Source organism: Rhinichthys klamathensis, unplaced genomic scaffold (genome assembly GCF_029890125.1).
Source record: "Rhinichthys klamathensis goyatoka isolate OS25496 unplaced genomic scaffold, OSU_Roscu_1.1 h1tg000289l_1, whole genome shotgun sequence".
NCBI classification, from domain to species: Eukaryota; Metazoa; Chordata; class Actinopteri; order Cypriniformes; family Leuciscidae; genus Rhinichthys; species Rhinichthys klamathensis.
The window spans coordinates 2,195,213-2,216,284 of NW_026606808.1; the positions used below are offsets into that span (position 1 = coordinate 2,195,213).

A 21,072-nucleotide genomic window follows, 5' to 3' on the forward strand; every position below is an offset into this window, starting at 1 on the left:
TAAAGCGCTTTGGGTGTACAGTAGTACATATGAAAGCGCTATATAAATGCCTAATTCATTCATTCATTCAACTAACCTGAAACCAATCTCAGTTTGTTTTGATTTCTAAGTGCCATTTAGCCACTTTAGGTAGGTTGAAAAACCTCTTTTAAATAACATCAAATATTAGCAGAAATGTGTAGTCTCAAACAAAACTTTAGTTAAAACATCAAAATTAAGTCAAAAACTATTTGATATGACTTGGGTAAATTGGCTATAGCAATAAAAGTAATTTATATAGGTCAGATCAGAAATAGCTCAATGTAACAACTTACTTTTTGCACCGTATACACAAACACATCACACAGACCCCCTTAATGTGATTTGTAGTGATATGTATCGTGCATTAGTCAAATTAGTAGGCCACTTCTATTTCACAAGTATTTGGAAAATTAGGATGTGACATGTAGTGGTTACACAGAACTGTGATATGCAAAACACCAATATGGAAATGAACCCAGAAAACTAGCACACAATCAGGAATGCAAGTTGTGCAAAAAGGGTTAAGAAAGAAACAAAAGATGAGAAGTAAGTGTCTTGCTGAACAATCAAATAAAGCATCAAAATGAAATAATAATCCATTATTGTCTAAAACATACCCATTATTAATTATTCCTAAGGAAAATAGTCGAGATATATTGTTTTATTATTGCTATTAATTGTTAAAAATAATAACATAGTATAGTTAACTATATATAATTAACTTGTATAACAATTGTAACAATTTCAAAAGTGAACCTTACCTGCGGTAAAGATTAAGAGCAGAAAGTGGTCCATTACACACAACAAATATAAAACTAACTACTAATATGAAGTCTTGTTACTGTCTGCTTTATAAAGGGCTGGATCTTTACTGGAGTGGGAAGTCCATCAGTCAAGGAAATAACCACCCATATCCAATTATACTTACATTACAGACCGAGCTAAACAATAAAAGTATATTACATATTATTCCGTGTTATTCACATAGGCACAGCACATATACCAATCTTTCTCCAAAACACACATGCTAAATTATGGAGGGATATTGGGATGTTAAAACTGAAAGCTCAAGAATCCATTAATTCATCCTATATACCCTTTGTCAACATGTTTAATGATGTAGAGGAATAAAACAATTAAACAGTTTCTATTTTCTACAAGTGTGAATACATTTTTAGGCAATGATTAGCGTACCTAACCTTACCTGTATCCCACATTAAAAGCAAGATAAAACATGAACACAATAAGGACATTGTACCAAAAAAAAAAAAAAGTATGTTAATGATTATACATTACCATACCTGTATCCCACCTCAATAACAAGATAAAACATGAACACAATGAGGATATTGCACCAAAACATTTTCTTATGTAAGTAGTTAAAGACATGTGGACATTTAATAAAAGTGGGACAATATTTGTAAAAATTTCCTAATCCTATGAAAAGCTTCCTTTGTCCTTATCTCCATGTATAATATTTACTGTACCGAATCATTATGTTAAGCATCAACATTTGACAAATATCACTATAAACTGTAGTTATATTTTGTTTCACCATCGCTGAGCCTTGAGAGCAGAAAAGAATAAATCAAACAAACCACATATTTTCAAATAAACTTTCTTTTAATAAACAGTAAGAAAATTGAAATCCATAATTTGTCCTAAAGCAAGTCTGATCAAAGACTAAAGTACAATTTTTGAAAAGACTGTTTGCATATTATGTTATATTATAATATCTAAAGTTTACTAAACACTGTAACAAATTATGTGATCAAAAAGTAATGACAACATATGCTTTTACATTGCTTAACTCATCAAAATAAGTCATGCAATTTTCAACTTTGTTATACAAGGTTCAACTAATTAATTTAATGTAATTTAGGTTGAAATGATCTACATTTTTAAGTACAATCAACCTGTACAGTACCTAATGAGAGTATATGAGATAATTTAATAATGTATTAAATAATATTAAACTGAACTAAAATAAATTTCAGCAAACAAAGGGAATCTTGCAATCTTGTCTTGTCCTTGGCTTTTTCTGTCCATTTTCCATGTTAAGGCTCTCCCCCTGATTCAGTCTTAGAATCCAGATTATATCGAGCTCTCGTCTTTAGAAAAGACTTCAGTGTGAATAAAAAGAAAATCTGAACACCCTTTGAAGGACAGAAAATGAGGTCGTCAGTCACCAAACAAAGCAAGACAGCTTCAATAAATCCAATAAAAATGTATATTAATATTGTGTCAAAAATATTATTAACAGTGCAATAACACACCTGTGTTGTATTGCAGAGACAGAAGACCACACTGAGAATGATGTAGAGTGTTTTGTCATGGGTGATGAGCACAAAGTAACCAATGATCCAGGACAAACCGAGCACCACAGCCAGAGAGAAACTACTCAAAATCTTCTTCTTTAAAGGAGTGGTTCGTGAGCTAAAGAACCAAAAAATATAGCAAATATGAACTTTTATTAAATTGCAAATATTATGTTGCCATTATTAAAGCTTTGAGAATTACACCTTAGGCAGCTACTACTGTACTTAGGCCTACATTATCTTCAATAAACTATTTTCAATCCGAATCAAACTTCAAGGAATGTCTTCATAACCTTTGACTTGTTTTAAACCCGGAACATTTGTTTACGGTTCAGTTACGTACCTCTTCAGGTTGGGATTTGCACGGCAGATGGTTTGAGAGAAGTAAACAAGCAGAGCTGTGTTAAAACACAACATGACCGCTAGAGGGAGCAAGAAACCCCATAACATCGGCCGCTTCGGATCAAACGTTCCCGCCTTGTCCAGAGACGCCAACCAACAGCTAAAACAGGACAAAGAGAGAACGAGAAATACTTGGATGTGTAAGTAATAGGTAAGTAAGAGGAAGAGGACCAGAAAGCTGTAAAGCTCCTCTAACTTGTAATTTTCCACAGCTCATGTTGTGTGGATTTTTTTGTATACTGAAATTTTCTGGAAAGATACTTTTAGCAGCGTTTCATCAGCAGAACAGAACAAAACACATTCAATAACAGTACAACCCACTGAAGAGATGTATATCTATCTATCCCTTACAGCCTCGCTTTCATTCCTGTTAAAAAATTAAAAATGGCGCTTTTGTAACTTGAATGTGCGAGGCGCTCCGGTGTCTCCGCTTACACTTATTTTGGAATAAGAAACAGTCTGTTATACTGCTTGATGTTGCAAACTGTTCTTTATCATATAATTTAAAATGTATTATACTACAGGGCCGTTGAATGCTTGAATCTGATTGGTTGAGGAACGTTCTAAGGTGTGCAATTATTTTCAGGGAAACGCACGGCTAAAGTAGTTACAGGCAGGTCTTGACCACATTCGCTAGTTGCATAACAACGGAAATAGAATTTCCGGTTTGTCTGCGGTGAGCTGGATCACTTCCGGTCACTGCTTCCGTCAATGGCACTCGCTTACTTAACCGACCGTTCAGCATAGTGTAAAAAAAACACACGAGTCTTTTTGGTATTAAAACAGGTGTTGTACCGAATTCCGACTCGCGGACAAATCACACGCCCCTTCGCGTGCACGCGCCTCTCACATAAATACGCGCTGAAGCGAGTTTGAATGCACTTCCTTTGCCATATGCGTTTATCGATTGATTTTTCTCACAGCAAGCACCCAGATCCTGCATGAAAGCTTTGTCTACACTTACATAAATTAACAGAAAGTGAACTAGTGTGGATAAAAGATGCAAACAAACAAAAACGTATGGCAGATCGATTAAAACTATAAACTTCGACGGGTAAAGCTACCATAATAAAGCTACAGCTGTCAAAACATAACTGTTAATTTCACATAATTTAACTGAACGTAACTTTTGTGTGTTAAACACGATGTGGTTCATAGGAAAATATTGTAGGCCTATTACTCTCCCCATTGCACAAGAATGTCATTAAAAATAATAATATTGAACCTTTTTCATGAAGATAGGCTTTAGTTCATAAACAAATTATTATGCATGCACTCGATCTTTATTTTTTTGTAATATGGCAGCAGTTTTTAAGGGCACCTGAACGCAAAACAATTGCTCCAGCTATTTTAATTGTATATCCATAAGCAATCCCAGCTAGAATTTTTTTTGTTCTGTTCTAATGTTTTCAGCGGGTAGTTTTATTTTTGTTCCCAAAAAGAACATTGTATAATCTGTGATCTCAACAACATTCCCAAAACATCCTCAAAATGTTACAGTTAAAACATCCTTAGAACATTATTTGAACATTACATTCAAATGTTTTCTTTAAAACAGTAACCTCGTAGGGCTTTACAAGGTTAAACCAAACTTGTAGGGAATGTTAGCCAAAGTTCTGAGAACGTTCCCTGCTAGGATGCAAGATATGAAATTGAAAGAATGAATGAAATAAATAATGTTTTTTGTGGTCCTAATGTGCCGGAAAATAACTATAATGAAAAAAAAAAAATGTCTAAGGTTTCTTTACATCCTTAGCTTTATTTATTCTTAGCTTTAGTCAATGATCACATTATTATAATTATAATTATCAATTATAATTTCTATTTTTAATATGCAATTAAGCAAAAACAAAACAAACATAAAAACAGGTATTTGCCTCATAGGCTATAGTCTATTATATACAATATACAGACATGTATTTTATGAACTAAAGCCTATCTTCATGAAAAAGGTTAAATATTATTATTTTTAATGACATTCGTGTGCAATGGGGAGAGTACAATATTTTCTTATGAACCACATCGTGTTTAACACAAAAAAGTTACGTTCAGTTAAATTATGTGAAATTAACAGTTATGTTTTGACAGCTGTAGCTTTATTATGGTAGGCCTAGCTTTACCCGTCGAAGTTTATAGTTTTAATCGATCTGCCATACGTTTTTGTTTGTTTGCATCTTTTATCCACACTAGTTCACTTTCTGTTAATTTATGTAAGTGTAGACAAAGCTTTCATGCAGGATCTGGGTGCTTGCTGTGAGAAAAATCAATCGATATGGCAAAGGAAGTGCATTCAAACTCGCTTCAGCGCGTATTTATGTGAGAGGCGCGTGCACGCGAAGGGGCGTGTGATTTGTCCGCGAGTCGGAATTCGGTACAACACCTGTTTTAATACCAAAAAGACTCGTGTGTTTTTTTTACACTATGCTGAACGGTCGGTTAAGTAAGCGAGTGCCATTGACGGAAGCAGTGACCGGAAGTGATCCAGCTCACCGCAGACAAACCGGAAATTCTATTTCCGTTGTTATGCAACTAGCGAATTACCGTTCCATATCACTTCGCGTAGTCAACTGTCATAACGGAAAATATCATAACAAGAAAAAACATGCAGCCCATGCGCTTGATCTGCCATTTTCAATGTCTAACTTCACAGACATCGAAAGACATCGAAAGACTTCACAGACATCGACAGACATTATAACGGAAAATATAATACAATTCATAACAAGAAAAAACATGCAGCCCATGCGCTTGATCTGCCATTTTCGATGTCTAACTTCACAATCAATGGAAACATGCAGTTTAATTTTAATAAATAAAGTATATAGTCCTATCTATAATCAATCAAATAAAACTGAATATAGGCCAAATACATTGATAGTCCTGCTGCACGGGTTTTCGTAATTAATGCAGATAATAGGCTATAACAAATAAATAATTATTGATAGGCCTATACTTGTTAATAGGACTTTGTGTTTCATTTATAGGCTAGTCTACTGTCAATATTAGAAGAAAAAAAAACATGAACGAACTAATTAAAACGAATTGAGTTAATTAATAAATAATAATATTGACGCACATGCTTCTCTCTCTCTCTCTCTCTCTCTCTCTCTCTAATAACTGCATTAATAACTGCATAAAGCCGAGGACACACTTATTGTAAGGGCGGTTATGAATGTAATTTGAAACTTTGTTATGATTGATCATGCCCAAACGCGTGTTCAGCACGTTCAGTCTGTTCACAGTCGGTGTGTAAAATCTGCTGCAGCCGATGGAAACAGTCAGAGAGTGTTTCAGCCAGTCGTTAAGTGTGTCCAGCATTTAGTCTGCTATCAGTGGCTCAATCCTCCGTTACTAACTCTAAAATGACGTTTTGGAATTAGCAACGGAGGCATGGGATTAGATGCGCAAGAAATTAGTCCTACATACAAGAGCGTTTTAATGACAAAAACTTTACAAACGTCTTGAAATACATCATTTGAACAATGTTTCGAGGTGTGGTAACTGTAGTATAAGCGGAATAATTGACTTCAGGCCGTTAAATTATTAGAAAAATAATGCACACCCGAGGTGTAACGGCCACTCCGCTTCGCGTCGTGACCGCATTACCACCTCGGGTGTGCATTATTTTTCTAATAATTCAACGGCCTGTCATCAATTATACCTTACTTATTGTAATCATAAACACACTTTGTAGCAAAACTAGTTCTCTTACGAGAGGTTCTCTTGTATTGCGTAAAATCTTACGCTGGGGAAAACCTCTTTTCTACGAGATATTGAAGCCAAAAATGATCCTTAATTTTGAATTAGTGTATAACGCGTTGCGGCAGCATGCAGACATAGGCAAGACGGCTCGCGTGCCTATTGGCTGTACTGCGGCAACTGCAACAGCCTATCGAGAGAGGCCCTTGGTGACGTCAGATCCAATGAGGGCGCTTCGCGCCCACTACGTCACCTCCTGCCAAAGCGGGCGTGGCCTGGGCCTATAAATAAAGCTCGATGGGCTGATATAATCTGATTTTTCATCTCTTCAGCGAAGCTCACGCATCGCTGGATCCGGAGTGAAGAAGCCGCGCCGTCTGAGAAAAGCCTTCTGCGGGACGAGCCTTTGCATCTGAAGCCGCTGGCCTTCATCTCGCCGCCTTCAGTCGCCGTACCTGCTACGCTTTCCGGCGTTTATATCCTTTTACTCTGCCGAGTGTGTGTGTTCGCCGCTGCGACTCACACTCTCTCTATCTAAAAGAGCAGCGTCTTTTTAAAGATGCCTCATTCCTGTGGCTCGTGCCGAGCCACACTCAGCGACGGGGACCGCCATTTTATCTGCGTTTCCTGCCTGGGTAAGGATCATGCAGCTCTCGCGCTCGCTGACGGCGGCAGCCATCATTGCGAGCTATTGCCCGTGGTGACTCTGAGGACTCGCCTGGCATTTTTCTCAGAGTCTGCACTTCCGCCCGCTATAGTGCCGCGCCGTAAAAAACGCCATACTCAGCGGGTCCCCGAGCCTTCTCCAGCCCGCGAAAGCTCACTGGTTCGCCCGCCACCTTCACCAGCTTCACTCGAGTCGCTCACCGACGGACAACGGCTGCCGTCCGCCGCCGCTTCCACCATTAATGACGACGAGATAGAGCAGCTGTTCTCCTCTACAGATGCAGCTATCCTGGCGTCGGACACTGAGGATTGGGCGAGCTCTGTGGACCTCCCCCCCTCTGCCCGCGAGTCGTCAGGGAAACAGGCCAGCATCGAATCCGAGCTGATGCGTCTGCTCTCACAGGCCGTGGCGAGCCTCGGCCTTGAGTGGACGGCGCCCGCGCACAGCCGACTGGATGGATGTTTCCTGCAAAGGGACCGCGCTCCACAGTCTTCTAGGCCCGCACCTTTTCTTCCTGAACTTCATGAAGAAGTCGCGAAGTCTTGGAACGCCCCCTTCTCAGCCAGAGTGCGTTCCTCTGTCCCAGCAGCATTCTCCGTGGTGGACGGTGCTAAAGACAGAGGATACCACTCTAAGAAGCTGTAGCGGCCCATCTTTACCCACCCTCTGCTGGACGGCGAGCTAAGACGGCGCTACCTTCTAAAGCTTGCCGCACTACTTCCGCTATGCACAGCCACGCTTATACCGCCGCTGGGCAGGCTGTATCGGCATTACACTCGATGGCCGTACTGCAGATCTTCCAAGCCGACCTTGGATGAGGAAGGACCGGAAGCTATCAGCGTGCCGGATTTGAGGAGTGCTACTGACGAAATCTAGAACAGACCCATTCTAGATCTAAGACAGCTGAACAAAGTGCTTGTGAAACGCCAGTTCAGATTGCTCACAACCAGGAAAATCCTTGCGCAGGTTTGCCAAGAGGACTGGTTTATGTCAATAGATCTGAAGGACGCGTATTTCCAAATACAAATAGCATCACGTCACAGGCGATTCTTGAGATTCGCCTTCGAGGGCCAGGCATATCAATACACAGTCCTACCGTTCGGCCTGTCCCTAGCACCCCGTACATTTACAATGTGCATGGACGCGGCTCTCGCACCCCTGAAACTTCGGGGCATGCGAGTTTGATACTACTTGGACGATTGGCTGATTCTAGCTCGATCACACTCAGAGCTCATAGAACACAGGACCATATTACTCGAACATCTCGAGAATCTAGGTCTCAAAGTCAATTGGGCGAAAAGTTTGCTGTCTCCCAGTCAGAGAATATATTTTCTGGGCACAGAACTGGACTCGCTGTCTATGACAGCGCGACTGTCGCCAAAGCGCAGACTGAACATTCAGCGCATCACGAAATCCTTCCGCTGCAGCACTATAGTCCCGCTCAAAAGGTTTCAGAAAATGCTGGGTCTCATGGCCTCAGCATCATCAGTACTCCAGTTGGGTCTGCTTCACATGCGCCAGCTGCAGTTATGGCTAAAAGCGCGAGTACCACCTCGGGCATGTTTCGCCTCAAGGTCGATCAGAAATGCTTCACAGCTCTGAAACCTTGGAGAGCAATCGACTGGTACCAGTCAGGTGTAAACCTGGGGACTTCCTCGAGTGTGAAGGTGGTGTCCACGGATGCCTCCACCTCGGAATGGGGAGCGCTGCTCGAGGGCAGACCGTTCTTTGGCCAGTGGTCAGAACGGGAGAAGCTCCTACACATAAACTGTCTAGAAATGATGGCAGTCGACAACGAGCTGAGGCGTTTTTGTCCCAGAATAAAAGGTCAAGGTCTACGGTTAAAAAAATAAGCCTTTAAATAAAAGGGTTATTGAGCTGTTTACACTGTAATATACAATAAAAGGGACATTAAAATGAATACAAAAAAACCTGCCTACCTTATACACAACACCGAAGGTGGACTTGAGTTTAGGAGTATGGTAGAGTTAGAGCACGTAAATTCTTTGAACTACAACGGTCACAAATATCACGTCACACTCTGCGCGTATGTTAAAAAAAACATAATTCAACATTTAAATAACACGTTTTAATGACCAACTGAAAGTGTTTACAATAAAGAAATTACTAAATAAATATAAATAAATGTAAATAAATAAAAAATTGCGCTGCATTTACAATCCTGTGAAAACAGGGGGTGCTGCTTCCTCCCTACATCCCGCGCCCTGCATAGTACATGAAGCATACAATATTACAAACCGTATTTCCAGCACTTTATGAACATGTGTAGGCAACGTCCTCTGACCTACCTATTAATACAAGGACGTACCACTGTCTGGAAGTGGAAAACTAGATTCAAAGAAGCCCTGTCAAATATGTACACTCTCCTCCTCTCATTCTGTGAGAACATGCGCGCGAGCAGTAAACACAGGCATGTGTGTAACAAGTAGTATGGCCTTGAATTGAGATCATGACAGTCGCCAACACGATCACGCAGGCTGGAGTGCCGTCTACTAGAGTCTAGACGACACTATTCCTCAAAATGGTCTGTGTTTTCTGGCTGGTGCAACGCTCGATGCTTTTCACCCCTAGACTGCAGGGTTACGGAAGTTCTCTCCTTCCTTCAAGAGCTACTGGATAAGGGCAGAACCCCATCCACGCTCAAAGTTTATGTGGCGGCCATAGCTGCGTTTACAAAACCCACGACTGGCCAGTCACTGGGGAAGAACGATCTGGTCATCCGCTTCCTTAGGGGGCTAAGAGGCTGAATCCTCCCAGACCCCCCTCAGTCCCCATTAGGGCTGCAACGATTAGTCGACGTTGTCGACAACGTCGACAATAAAAATTTGTCGACAAATATCTTTGTTGTCGAGTAGTCGTTTGATCTCACGTGACCTAATGTAAGGGCCTGCAATCCCGCGATTTGACCGCTACGGCGCTGTAGCGCTAGAGTGTAGTGCAGCCCTTACAAATGCTATTGCGGTAGAAGAGAAAACAGCGCGAATTATGACAGTGCAAACGAATCCGAACTAGCAAGGTTTAGGTTTGGGAAAGTTTCACAAAACTTCAAATCAAGAATGCTGTCGTGTGCAATGTTGGGGTGCAAGAGGAAACATCCCGGCAAAAGAGGAGCCGGTGAGAAGTGAGTGTTCTCCAGCTGGAGCTAACTAACCACCAGCGGCAAATCTCTCTTTATTAGAGAATGCAATACTACTAATAATAGTAATAATATTATCAATAGTAATATAATTACAGTAATGTGATGACTTATTTTGTATAGAATAAAGCTTGATCGAGCTTAGGAGTCAGGGCTGTTTTTATTATTGTAACACTATTAGTATATTAGGTATTATTATAGTCTTATCACTTGCCTGTATTTTGTTCAATAATCATGAAGACTTACAAAAGAGATGTTATATCCTTCCTATGATATAGGAAGAATATCACGGCAGTAACTTTATCATACTATAAATTAAAAGGGAATGAGAACGTCTCTGTCAGCTCAATTGTCATGTAAAAAAAGATTGTAATTTTATAATTATAATAATTGTTTGCAGATTAATATTTTACCATTCTTTGTGTCCTGAAGTAAATGTCCCTTTTTCTGTTTCAGTTCTAAGAAAAGCAGTGGGCCTATTAAACAATGCTTAGAGAGCATTTGTGTGTGATTTGAGTTGGACCGAAATCTGAAAACTTAAAAGAGAATGACCTGTTTAGTTGGCTCAAAGTTCATTAAAACAACTATTTCAAAAGCTGAAGTGATTTTCTTTTTTTATATTATAGTTAGAATATGTATAACTCAATGTTTTAACTAATTGGAAAAGCTGAATAATCGTTCCAAACTTACTGATTAGTCTGCGAAATAATCGACGATTAGTCGATTAATCGTTCTAATAATCGTTAGATTAATCGATTATCAAAATAATCGTTTGTTGCAGCCCTAGTCCCCATGTGGGACATTTCCACGGTTTTGGAAGCCATGAAAGGTGCCCCGTTCGAGCCAATCCATTTGTCAGACATGAAACATCTGTCGTTCAAGACAGTGTTTCTTATGGCTCTTGCTTCAGTGAAGCGCATAGGGGATTTACAAGCGCTCTAAGTAAGCGTGGGTATCTCAAACCAAGACACGATGGATCCAGATGGATAGATGATGCCATAGCGCTGGCATACACGTCTAAAGGCTTGAAGTGTCCTTTAGGTGTTAGAGCGCACTCCACAAGAGGCATGGCCTCGTCGTGGGCTTGGTCTAGCGGGATTACCTTGCAGGATATCTGTATGGCGGCAGGCTGGGCCTCCCCGTCTACATTTATAAGGTTTTATAACCTAGAGGTTCCCGCCTTACAGGCTAAACTACTTTCGGTCTAAAAATCAGTATTGTCTGCCCCGTTGCTTCGGCTCAGAATACTACAACCGCTTGAGCACCGCTCGCTGATCGATAAAATAACTCTATGGACAAAAGTAAGACCCATACCATTACCCAGTTCAGGCTGAACATTTTCACCCTGACTGTGTGGAACACTGTTGATGTGATTAGCTCCCTTAGGATGCTAACTTATTGGGAATGATGGTTCTAGCCTCTCTTCTCAGACTCTTTGTGAGTCCCTGGTGATTATGCACTATATGAGCCCTGGGCACCTGCCCTTGGGACTTTGGTGTTGGATCCCAGCACGCACTGCGTTTTACACTGTGTTCCCCTAGCGTAAGATATTACGCAGTACGAGAGAACCTCTCGTAAGAGAACGTACTCGGTTACTAACATAACCTTGGTTCTCTCTAGAAGAGGGAACGAGTACTGCATATCTTTGCCGTGCCTGCAACACACTCTGGTTCACTTCGGCGATGAAAAACCAGATTATATCAGCCCATCGAGCTATATTTATGGGCCCAGGCCACACCCGCTTTGGCGGGAGGTGATGTAGTGGGCGCGAAGCGCCCCCATTGGATCTGACATCACCAAGGGCCTCTCTCGATAGGCTGCTGCAGTTGCCGCAGGACAGCCAATAGGCACGCGTGCCGTCTTGCCTATACGCAATGCGTTTTACATTAATTCAAAATTAAGGATAATTTTTGGCTTCAATATCTCGTGGAAAAGAGGTTTTCCCCTAGCGTAAGATATTACGCAGTACGAGAGAACCTCTTCTAGAGAGAACCGAGGTTACGTTAGTAACCGAGTACGTTTTACTGTTTAGTTTTTTTCTGCACTTCTTTGTTATTCTTTTAGTTAGGCTAAACTATAGTGATCAATGAATCAGAAATCTTGCACAGTCACAAGAAAGTGAAATGATTTTTAACTTACAACTCTTCTTGTCGATAACCTGAAGGGTCCTTAAAGCTGTAGGTGGTAGCCAGCGAAATGCCGACAATAACAGCAGGCAGACCTAAGACATTATAATTGATCAAAATGATTAAATGTTAGCCTATATGATTATCCTCATGCTCATTTCTACATTTAAGTTGGGTTAAAAGTAAAAATTTAATAACAGTTCTTTAGTAAACCTCAAAATAAATATCCACTTTTCATCCTGTAAATTAAAAAAGATTTGATGCCTAAACTGTTATAGTAGTAGTGCACTACCAATAGTTTTAATATGCCCATTTATTGGTTATCGGCAATATCATGAAATCATCAGCCAGAATTTTAAAATAGGCTAAATATATAACGTAATACCATATCTGTGTTTACAGTTATGCAGACAGACTCAAAGTGTCATGTTTTTTAATATCAGTGTGTTTTATGAAATGTACCCCAGCCGGCTGTCATGGCGATGATGCGGAAACCTCGTGGTGGACCGCTGAGGGCGTTTCTGATGAGGAAAAACACGTGAGCCGCATACATGATGTTCCAGGCAAACGTGGCCAGCAGGAAGTACTGCAGCAGAGCTGTGATTGCCGTACAAGGACCCTGATCAACATTCGGTTGCATATCTGAAGAAGGAACAACGTTCTGCTCTGAAACAGAGGCCTTTGAGCTCGGGACGGGGTTGTTGATTCCAAAAATGAACAGCAGGTAATAGGTGGTCATGCACAAACAGATGTTCACTAAGAGCATAGTGGAGTTGGCTCCTCTCAGTTTCCTGTAGTGTTGTAAAGAATTAAGTTTATTTGATATGGGGGGAAAAATTAAGAGGACACTCTTTATATTTTGCCTGTTTCACAAACCAGAACCATGGAAATACCATTAGTTGGCTAGACATGATAGAATGGAAATACACTGAGGAAAAAAGAGAAAGTTTTTCCTATCTGTCTTGTTTTCCAGTAAAAAAATATTGTCGATGCACCGATATTAAAGTCTGGCTGATACTGGTGAGCTGATAGTTATGGTTACGATTGATTAGGGTTGATAACTAATACATGCCTGATTTTAAAATCTATACTATTTTGTCCAGATAATTAAAAAATTCAATACCTAAAAATCTAAAATGAATCATTTTAAATGCTACAAGTGAATTCACTGTGAGATAATACATTTAGCAGTGTTATCAAATTTGTGTTTTTAAAAATTTACTTTAAAGGTGCAGTGTGTGATTTTTAGCGGCATCTAGTGGTAAGGTTACGAATTGTAACCAGCAAAAGTTACGGTGGCCGATAAGAAAGATGTTGTCGTCTGAGACTGCAGAGTAGCCAGTACAGCAATGAGGTTTCTTTACAGAGATAAATTAAGAAATTATGTTTACTTTATTATACAGTAAAACAATGTTATTGCAAATATTATTGTTACTTGGTCATCATTGTGTCTGTGTTTTATTCGCTGACTTTAGCTAGCTTCCTTGCACGAAGAACAACATAGTGACGAAACGCGTTTGTCCGTTTAGGGCTCCTGTAGAAACATGTCGATGTAAGAGGACCCGCTGTGTATGTTGATAGAAATGGCTCATTCTAAGGTAATTAAAACATAACGGTTCATTAAGTAAGGTCTTTATACACGACTGAAAACATAGTTATGTATATGATATTGCATTTCTGTCAACAGATCCTCCTAAATATTACACAATGCACCTTTAAGTGAGTGGTAAATGCCAAGGTGCTGTAATCTAATATGGTTACTTTATAATGTGGATATAGTATATTGTTCATCTACAACAATAAAAACAAATAATAATAATAACATGAAGCAAAACTATGCAATATAATATAACTAGAATGTATTTTACTTTAATTTTAATTTATTTATCTTATTGTTAAAATGTTATTTTCACTAAAATGAGCTAGATTTGTGCTTTACAAAAATAAATGCATAATTGCCAAATAAGCCAAATATTTGATTCAAGATATACTCTCTCAAAACCAAGATAGCAATTTGTTTCAAAATAAATCTACCTTGTTTTAAGTATGTTTAGATATTTCTTTTACTGAAAAACCAAGACAAAATACCAAGGTCTTTTGGACATGTAAGTACATTTGATTACCATGTGAATATTACAGTGTATGAATATGGTGATTATATAGTAGCTTGGTATCAAAGGACAATAGTATTACTTTATTACTCTATTACTAATATTCTTTAAATGTATCCAGTGCTTTAGTACAAACCTGGTCTTAATTTGATAAACTGTAGTGAGGATCAAACCCACAATAGACAGACTGCATCCCACAATACTGATCCAGTTTAAAGCCTCGGAATAATTATAGTCTGCTCTAAAGCTCTACAAAAAGGAGAGAGAAATCTTGATAGTTAATATAGTTCACCTAGATTTATGAAGGTAAATCAGTAGCTAAACTCGAGAGCACGTAGATGTGAATTTGAGAACTTGTACAATAAATATTCGTACTTGTATGTGAACATTTACACTCACAGCTCCGATGTGAAAACCTGTAAAATAAAAATCTGAACTTGAACGCTGAGATTTGCACTCGCAGACAATAGTCACAAACCTGTATTCTGAATCTGAAGCTGCAGACAAGCAGTCACAAATGTGTAAAATGCCATTCACAAAGATACAACGACAGACACAAACTTGTAATACAAATTTGCACTTCTTCTAACATTCAAATTCGCAGTACAACCTCAAATTGGCACTTGCAACTTCTCAAATCTGTCACTGCAAGTTCAAATTTCGCGCCTTGACTTTTGCTACTCTTTTCGCGATATATGAGGTGCAAAACTGATTTGTGCACTTGTAACTCAGTGGCGGCGAGAGCGGAAGGGGGGCGGGAGCGGGGGTGTTCGAAGGAGCCGTTTTATTGGTTGGCGCCTAGCCAATGAAATGGGACTTCTATTGAATGCGATGATGTCACGAAACCCGCCTCCTCGTGGATGTTCTGAAACGCTAACATGGCTTAATGCATTAGACTGATTTAAAAGACATAAATTATATTATCAAACTTAGTGATATTAACACCATACTAATAATGCATACTACAGAAAAGCAGATGAGCACAGAACATGACGAAAGAAAGCTAATTTGTGTTCAGTGCAAATAAACCAGCTGCCTGTGTTTAATTAATAATGTATAACGAATTTATATATATTTATATATATATATATATATATATATATATATAACTGTTGGTCCATTAAGCCTCATTAAGCGTTTTCTTGGTTTTCTATGAGAGGAAAATGCTTAACGTACAATTAAACGAGTTGCGTTCATTTTCTGCTCAATTGCTTTTCTGTATGCTTTATTTATGGTGTTTCCTGAGTTTGGTCTTTTAATACCACTGTCTTAAGTTAACGTGTTGCGTTCATATTCTGTGCTCATCTGCTTTTCTCTAGTATGCATTATTGTGTTTACTAAGTTTGATAATATAATTTATGTCTTTTAAATTAGTCTAATGCATTAAGCCATGTTATCGTTTCAGAACATCCACGAGGAGGCGGGTTTCGTGACATCATCGCGTACAATAGAAGTCCCATTTCATTGGCTAGGCGCCAACCAATAAAACGGCTCCTTCGAACACCCCCGCTCCCGCCCCCCTTCCGCTCTCGCCGCCACTGAGTTACAAGTGCACAAATCAGTTTTGCACCTCATATATCGCACGAAATTTGAACTTGCAGTGACAGATTTGAGAAGTTGCAAGTGCCAATTTGAGGTTGTACTGCGCATTTGAATGTTAGAAGAAGTGCAAATTTGTATAACAAGTTTGTGTCTGTCGTTGTATCTTTGTGAATGGCATTTTACACATTTGTGACTGCTTGTCTGCAGCTTCAGATTCAGAATACAGGTTTGTGACTATTGTCTGCGAGTGCAAATCTCAGCGTTCAAGTTCAGATTTTTATTTTACAGGTTTTCACATCGGAGCTGTGAGTGTAAATGTTCACATACAAGTACGAATATTTATTGTACAAGTTCTCAAATTCACATCTATGTGCTCTCGAGTTTAGCTACTGATTTACCTTCATATAGATTCACCAATTTTTCATGTGTACTGTGTATTTTTACTACCACATTACAGGTAAGTTAACATAACAAAATGTGTTAGCTTAGCATCATGCTAACAACAGATTCTCCTGACATTAAATATGAGACTTGTCTGTGTCATTTTCTTGAGGAGCATTATTTACTACGTATATAGAAAGTTTCCACAGGAAGCGATGTTGCACTTTAGTAACTCAGACTATCTAGGGAGATCACTATAGGTTTTAGAGCAAAGTTTAAATAGTTTATTTAACACATGTATGTTAAACTAACCATTAGAACTGCAAAGTTGGTGGTGTGGTTGCATTTACACTGGACACCACTGGGATCTTGTATTTTGACGCAGCCCTCTGTTCTCCAGTCTCTATGAGCGTAGTCCCAAAACACACATGCAAAGTCGCCAAATGTCATGCTGGATATATTCTGAAAACATAAACATATGTAAAAAAAAAATTGTGTGCCCTACCATCAGAAGCTTGGAATAATTAAGAGTTTTCAATATTTTTGGAAGAAGTCTCTTCTCTTTATTTGATGAAAAATACAGTAATATTGTAAAGTATTATTACAATTTAAAATAAATGTTTTCTATTTTATTATATTTTATAATGCAATCCATCAATAAATTGTGTTGCGTAATTTATGCACAATTTAATGTTATTACTATAGTAAGCACATGTAATATGTGTAACAGGGACACCGTAAAATAAAGAAAAGTGTTACTCTTATATTCTTTCTTACCCCAAACTTTTGAATGGCAGTTTATTGCAGTTTCCACAAAAATATTAAGCAGCACAAGTGTTTTCAACATTGATAATAATCAGAAATGTTTCTTGAGCAGCAAATCAGCATATTAGAATTATTTCTGAAGGATCATGTGACACTGAAGACTGGAGTAATGATGCTGAAAATTCAGCTTTGATCACAGGAATAAATTAAATTTAAAAATATATAGTATTTAACTAGAAAACTGCCATTTTAAAATGTAATAATATTTCACAATATTACTTTTTTTTCTGTATTTTTCATCAAATAAATTCAGGTGAGTAAAAGAGACTTCTTCCCAAACGATGACTGGTAGTGTATTAATACTTTTACTAATTCCAATGGAATAATCCATAGTTCATGTTAATTGATTTATTTTCAGGGCAAGTCTAAGCAAAATTTGCAGGATAGTATGCAAACCGGTCATTCCTGATCCTCATAACCCTGACAGGGTTTATTTTGTGATAACGAAAGGCTAACTTTACAGTTATTCCATGTGTAGGCGTTTTATTGACTGGTAACAGTGATTCAGAGAAGCTGCTATATGTAATGTAATCATTATAAGTTTACGCTCACTTACCTTGGGCCTAATGGCGAACTTCACGTTATCAAGCAAGCTTTTGTCTGTGAGGCTAGCAGAGATGACCCTTCTCTTCGTATCTAGTTGGCTATTAAACTGTTTTGAGTTGAAAAAACGGTCGTTTTCATAAAGCACCACTCCAATACTTAGATTTTTCTTCCCTACAGGAAAGGAGAAGGAGAGAAATTTATTCAAAACGTTGAGTTTAATTATGTTCCTCAAACCAAGAGCAACAACAACAGGGACATAAACGGTACCCCAATCTTTCTGGGAATTGTTTTGCAGTTTGATAGTTAACATGAGATCAACGGGACGTCCTGAAGGGGAAGTCTTGTTTGCAGCGTCTCCAACCAGACCTATTCCTTCAGGACTAAATTTCTCTGACAGTCCTAGTGAAATGCAGCTTAGGTTATGAAGTAGAAATGTTTTTCTAATATCACAAAGATATAACAATTACATGTGAAGCTAAATTTGCTCTTTATGTTTCTGCTCTGACCTGTTTGAGCGAAGAATTGCACTTCCGGGCTCCACTTTGACAACTTGATGTGTTGCACCACTAGGTTTGGCTGCACCAGTGTACTAGAGTTCATGCTACTTACGTTCAAAGCAAAATCCTCCAAAGTCTTAGTGAGTCTAAAGATATAATACACATGAAAAAGTTCAACGCACATCCATCCTAATGAGAAAATAAATAAATAAACAGTTTCAGTTACAGTTTTTTCAAAGTCCACTTTTTGAATTGTCTTTAGTTCAAAAAAAGTACCTTGGAAAATAGATTGAGATTAAATTTAGTTTTCTTTCAAATAAGAATATTTAATGTTATTTATGTCCGCAAAAATTGTGTCAACTATGTTACTAACTAAACACCCCCCTGAAAATTAAAAAATGGTTTGACCCCAAACCATGTGAGCAGCATCATTTTCTTCTGTGGCAGATATTTTGAACACATTGTGGTAAATATCCTCTTATCGCCTTTTTTCACCTTTGTTGCCATTTGGCTTTTGGCTTGCTTAGTTGGGGACATGAAATTTAACATTTAATTTAATATTCAACAATAATGTTGATCTGCCTGCATTGACACCATTATATGAGAACTGAACTGAGCTGGACGATGACATCACGGTTTTCTCTAGAGCGGCTATATATATATAAATTAACTAAATTAATAACTTTTTTCCAACGAAAATGAAACATCACTGAACTTACTTAAGCTGGACTGTGACGCTATTTTCTTTTGGAAACAAACTTTGTTGCATTATTTTCCTGTCATCTCTGTAAAGCTGCTTTGAAACAATATGTATTGTAAAAAGCGTTATATAAATAAATGTGACTTGACTTATATCTCCTCTATATTTTATCTCCAATGACCTGTTATCAAGTAAATTTTTTAAATGAATTTAAAAATGTGAGGTTAACCTGATCAAGAAAATAACATTTGGTTGACCAGGTAAAACATTTCTCTTTTTTTTGTAATATCAAAATATATTTGAAATAGAGTGTAGTGTGTAAATACCTCTCAAGGGCATCATAAGTGTCTTCAGAGTGTTGGCTTTTATCAGTTTGCATGAGCTGACTGATGGTGGCCATTGCTGACACTGCAACTGTCTGAACAATAAAAAACATTTTATATTACATTTATACATTACGATTTTGCTGTAGTCAAACATTGTCAGACAAACATAGCAACATATTTTAAAGAGCCCCTATTATGCTTTTTCAAATATAACCTTTCATGCAGTGTGTAATATAAAAGCTGTTTGTGCTTGTAATAGGTCTGCAAAATTTTAAAGATCAAAGTGCATAATGAATAAAGTTTTCATCACCTAAAAGAAAGAATCGATTCTGAACTGCTGAAATCATCAGTAACTCCAGTCTCACTTCCTGTAGACCAATCACAACAGACTAGACTGTCTGACCAATCAGAGCAGAGTAGACCAATCACAATAGACTGGGCCATCTGACCAACTAGAGCAGAGTAGACCAATCACAACAGACTGGGCCATCTGACCAATCAGAGCAGAGTAGACCAATCACAACAGACTGGGCCATCTGACCAATCAGAGCAGAGTAGACCAATCACAACAGACTGGGCCATCTGACCAACCAGAGCAGAGTAGACCAATCTCAACAGACTGGGCCATCTGCCCAATCAGAGCAGAGTAGACCAATCACAACAGACTGAGCCATCTGACCAATCAGAGCAGAGTAGACCAATCACAACAGACTGGGCCATCTGAGCAATCAGAGCAGAGTAGACCAATCACAACAGACTGAGCCATCTGACCAATCAGAGCAGAGTAGACCAATCTCAACAGACTGGGCCATCTGACCAATCAGAGCAGAGTAGACCAATCACAACAGACTGAGCCATCTGACCAATCAGAGCAGAGTAGACTAATCTTAACAGACTGGGCCATCTGACCAATCAGAGCAGAGTAGACCAATCACAACAGAATGGGCCATCTGACCAATCAGAGCAGAGTAAAGGAGACCAATCACAACAGACTGGGCCATCTGACCAATCAGAGCAGAGTAGACCAATCACAACAGACTGGGCCATCTGACCAATCAGAGCAGAGTAGACCAATCACAACAGACTGGGCCATCTGACCAATCAGAGCAGAGTAGACCAATCACAACAGACTGGGCCATCTGACCAATCAGAGCAGAGTAGACCAATCACAACAGACTGGGCCATCTGACCAATCTCAACAGACTGAGCCATCTGACCAATCAGAGCAGAGTAGACCAATCACAACAGACTGGGCCATCTGACCAATCTCAACAGACTGAGCCATCTGACCAATCAGAGCAGAGTAGACCAATCACAACAGACTGGGCCATCTGACCAATCAGAGCAGAGTAGACCAATCACAACAGACTGAGCCATCTGACCAATCAGAGCAGAGTAGACCAATCTCAACAGACCGGGCCATCTGACCAATCAGAGCAGAGTAGACCAATCACAACAGACTGAGCCATCTGACCAATCAGAGCAGAGTAGACTAATCTTAACAGACTGGGCCATCTGACCAATCAGAGCAGAGTAGACCAATCACAACAGAATGGGCCATCTGACCAATCAGAGCAGAGTAAAGGAGACCAATCACAACAGACTGGGCCATCTGACCAATCAGAGCAGAGTAGACCAATCACAACAGACTGGGCCATCTGACCAATCAGAGCAGAGTAGACCAATCACAACAGACTGGGCCATCTGACCAATCAGAGCAGAGTAGACCAATCACAACAGACTGGGCCATCTGA

At 39.0% G+C, this 21,072-nt stretch overlaps 1 protein-coding gene across 1 annotated transcript; it reads right to left on the reverse strand.

Annotated features, from left to right (window-relative positions):
• Window positions 1-1,716: 1,716 nt before the first annotated feature.
• Window positions 1,717-19,406, reverse strand: LOC130103515 (adhesion G-protein coupled receptor G7-like). Its single transcript, XM_056269759.1, has 11 exons — window positions 19,319-19,406; window positions 18,302-18,438; window positions 18,063-18,194; window positions 17,806-17,966; window positions 16,737-16,886; window positions 14,638-14,750; window positions 12,853-13,181; window positions 12,404-12,485; window positions 2,683-2,841; window positions 2,298-2,457; window positions 1,717-2,177 (listed from the first exon to the last, which is right to left on the reverse strand). The coding sequence occupies exons 1-11, from the start codon at window positions 19,390-19,392 to the stop codon at window positions 2,079-2,081; spliced, it is 1,596 nt and encodes a 531-aa protein (XP_056125734.1). The 5' UTR covers window positions 19,393-19,406; the 3' UTR covers window positions 1,717-2,078.
• Between the last annotated feature and the right edge of the window lie 1,666 nt (window positions 19,407-21,072).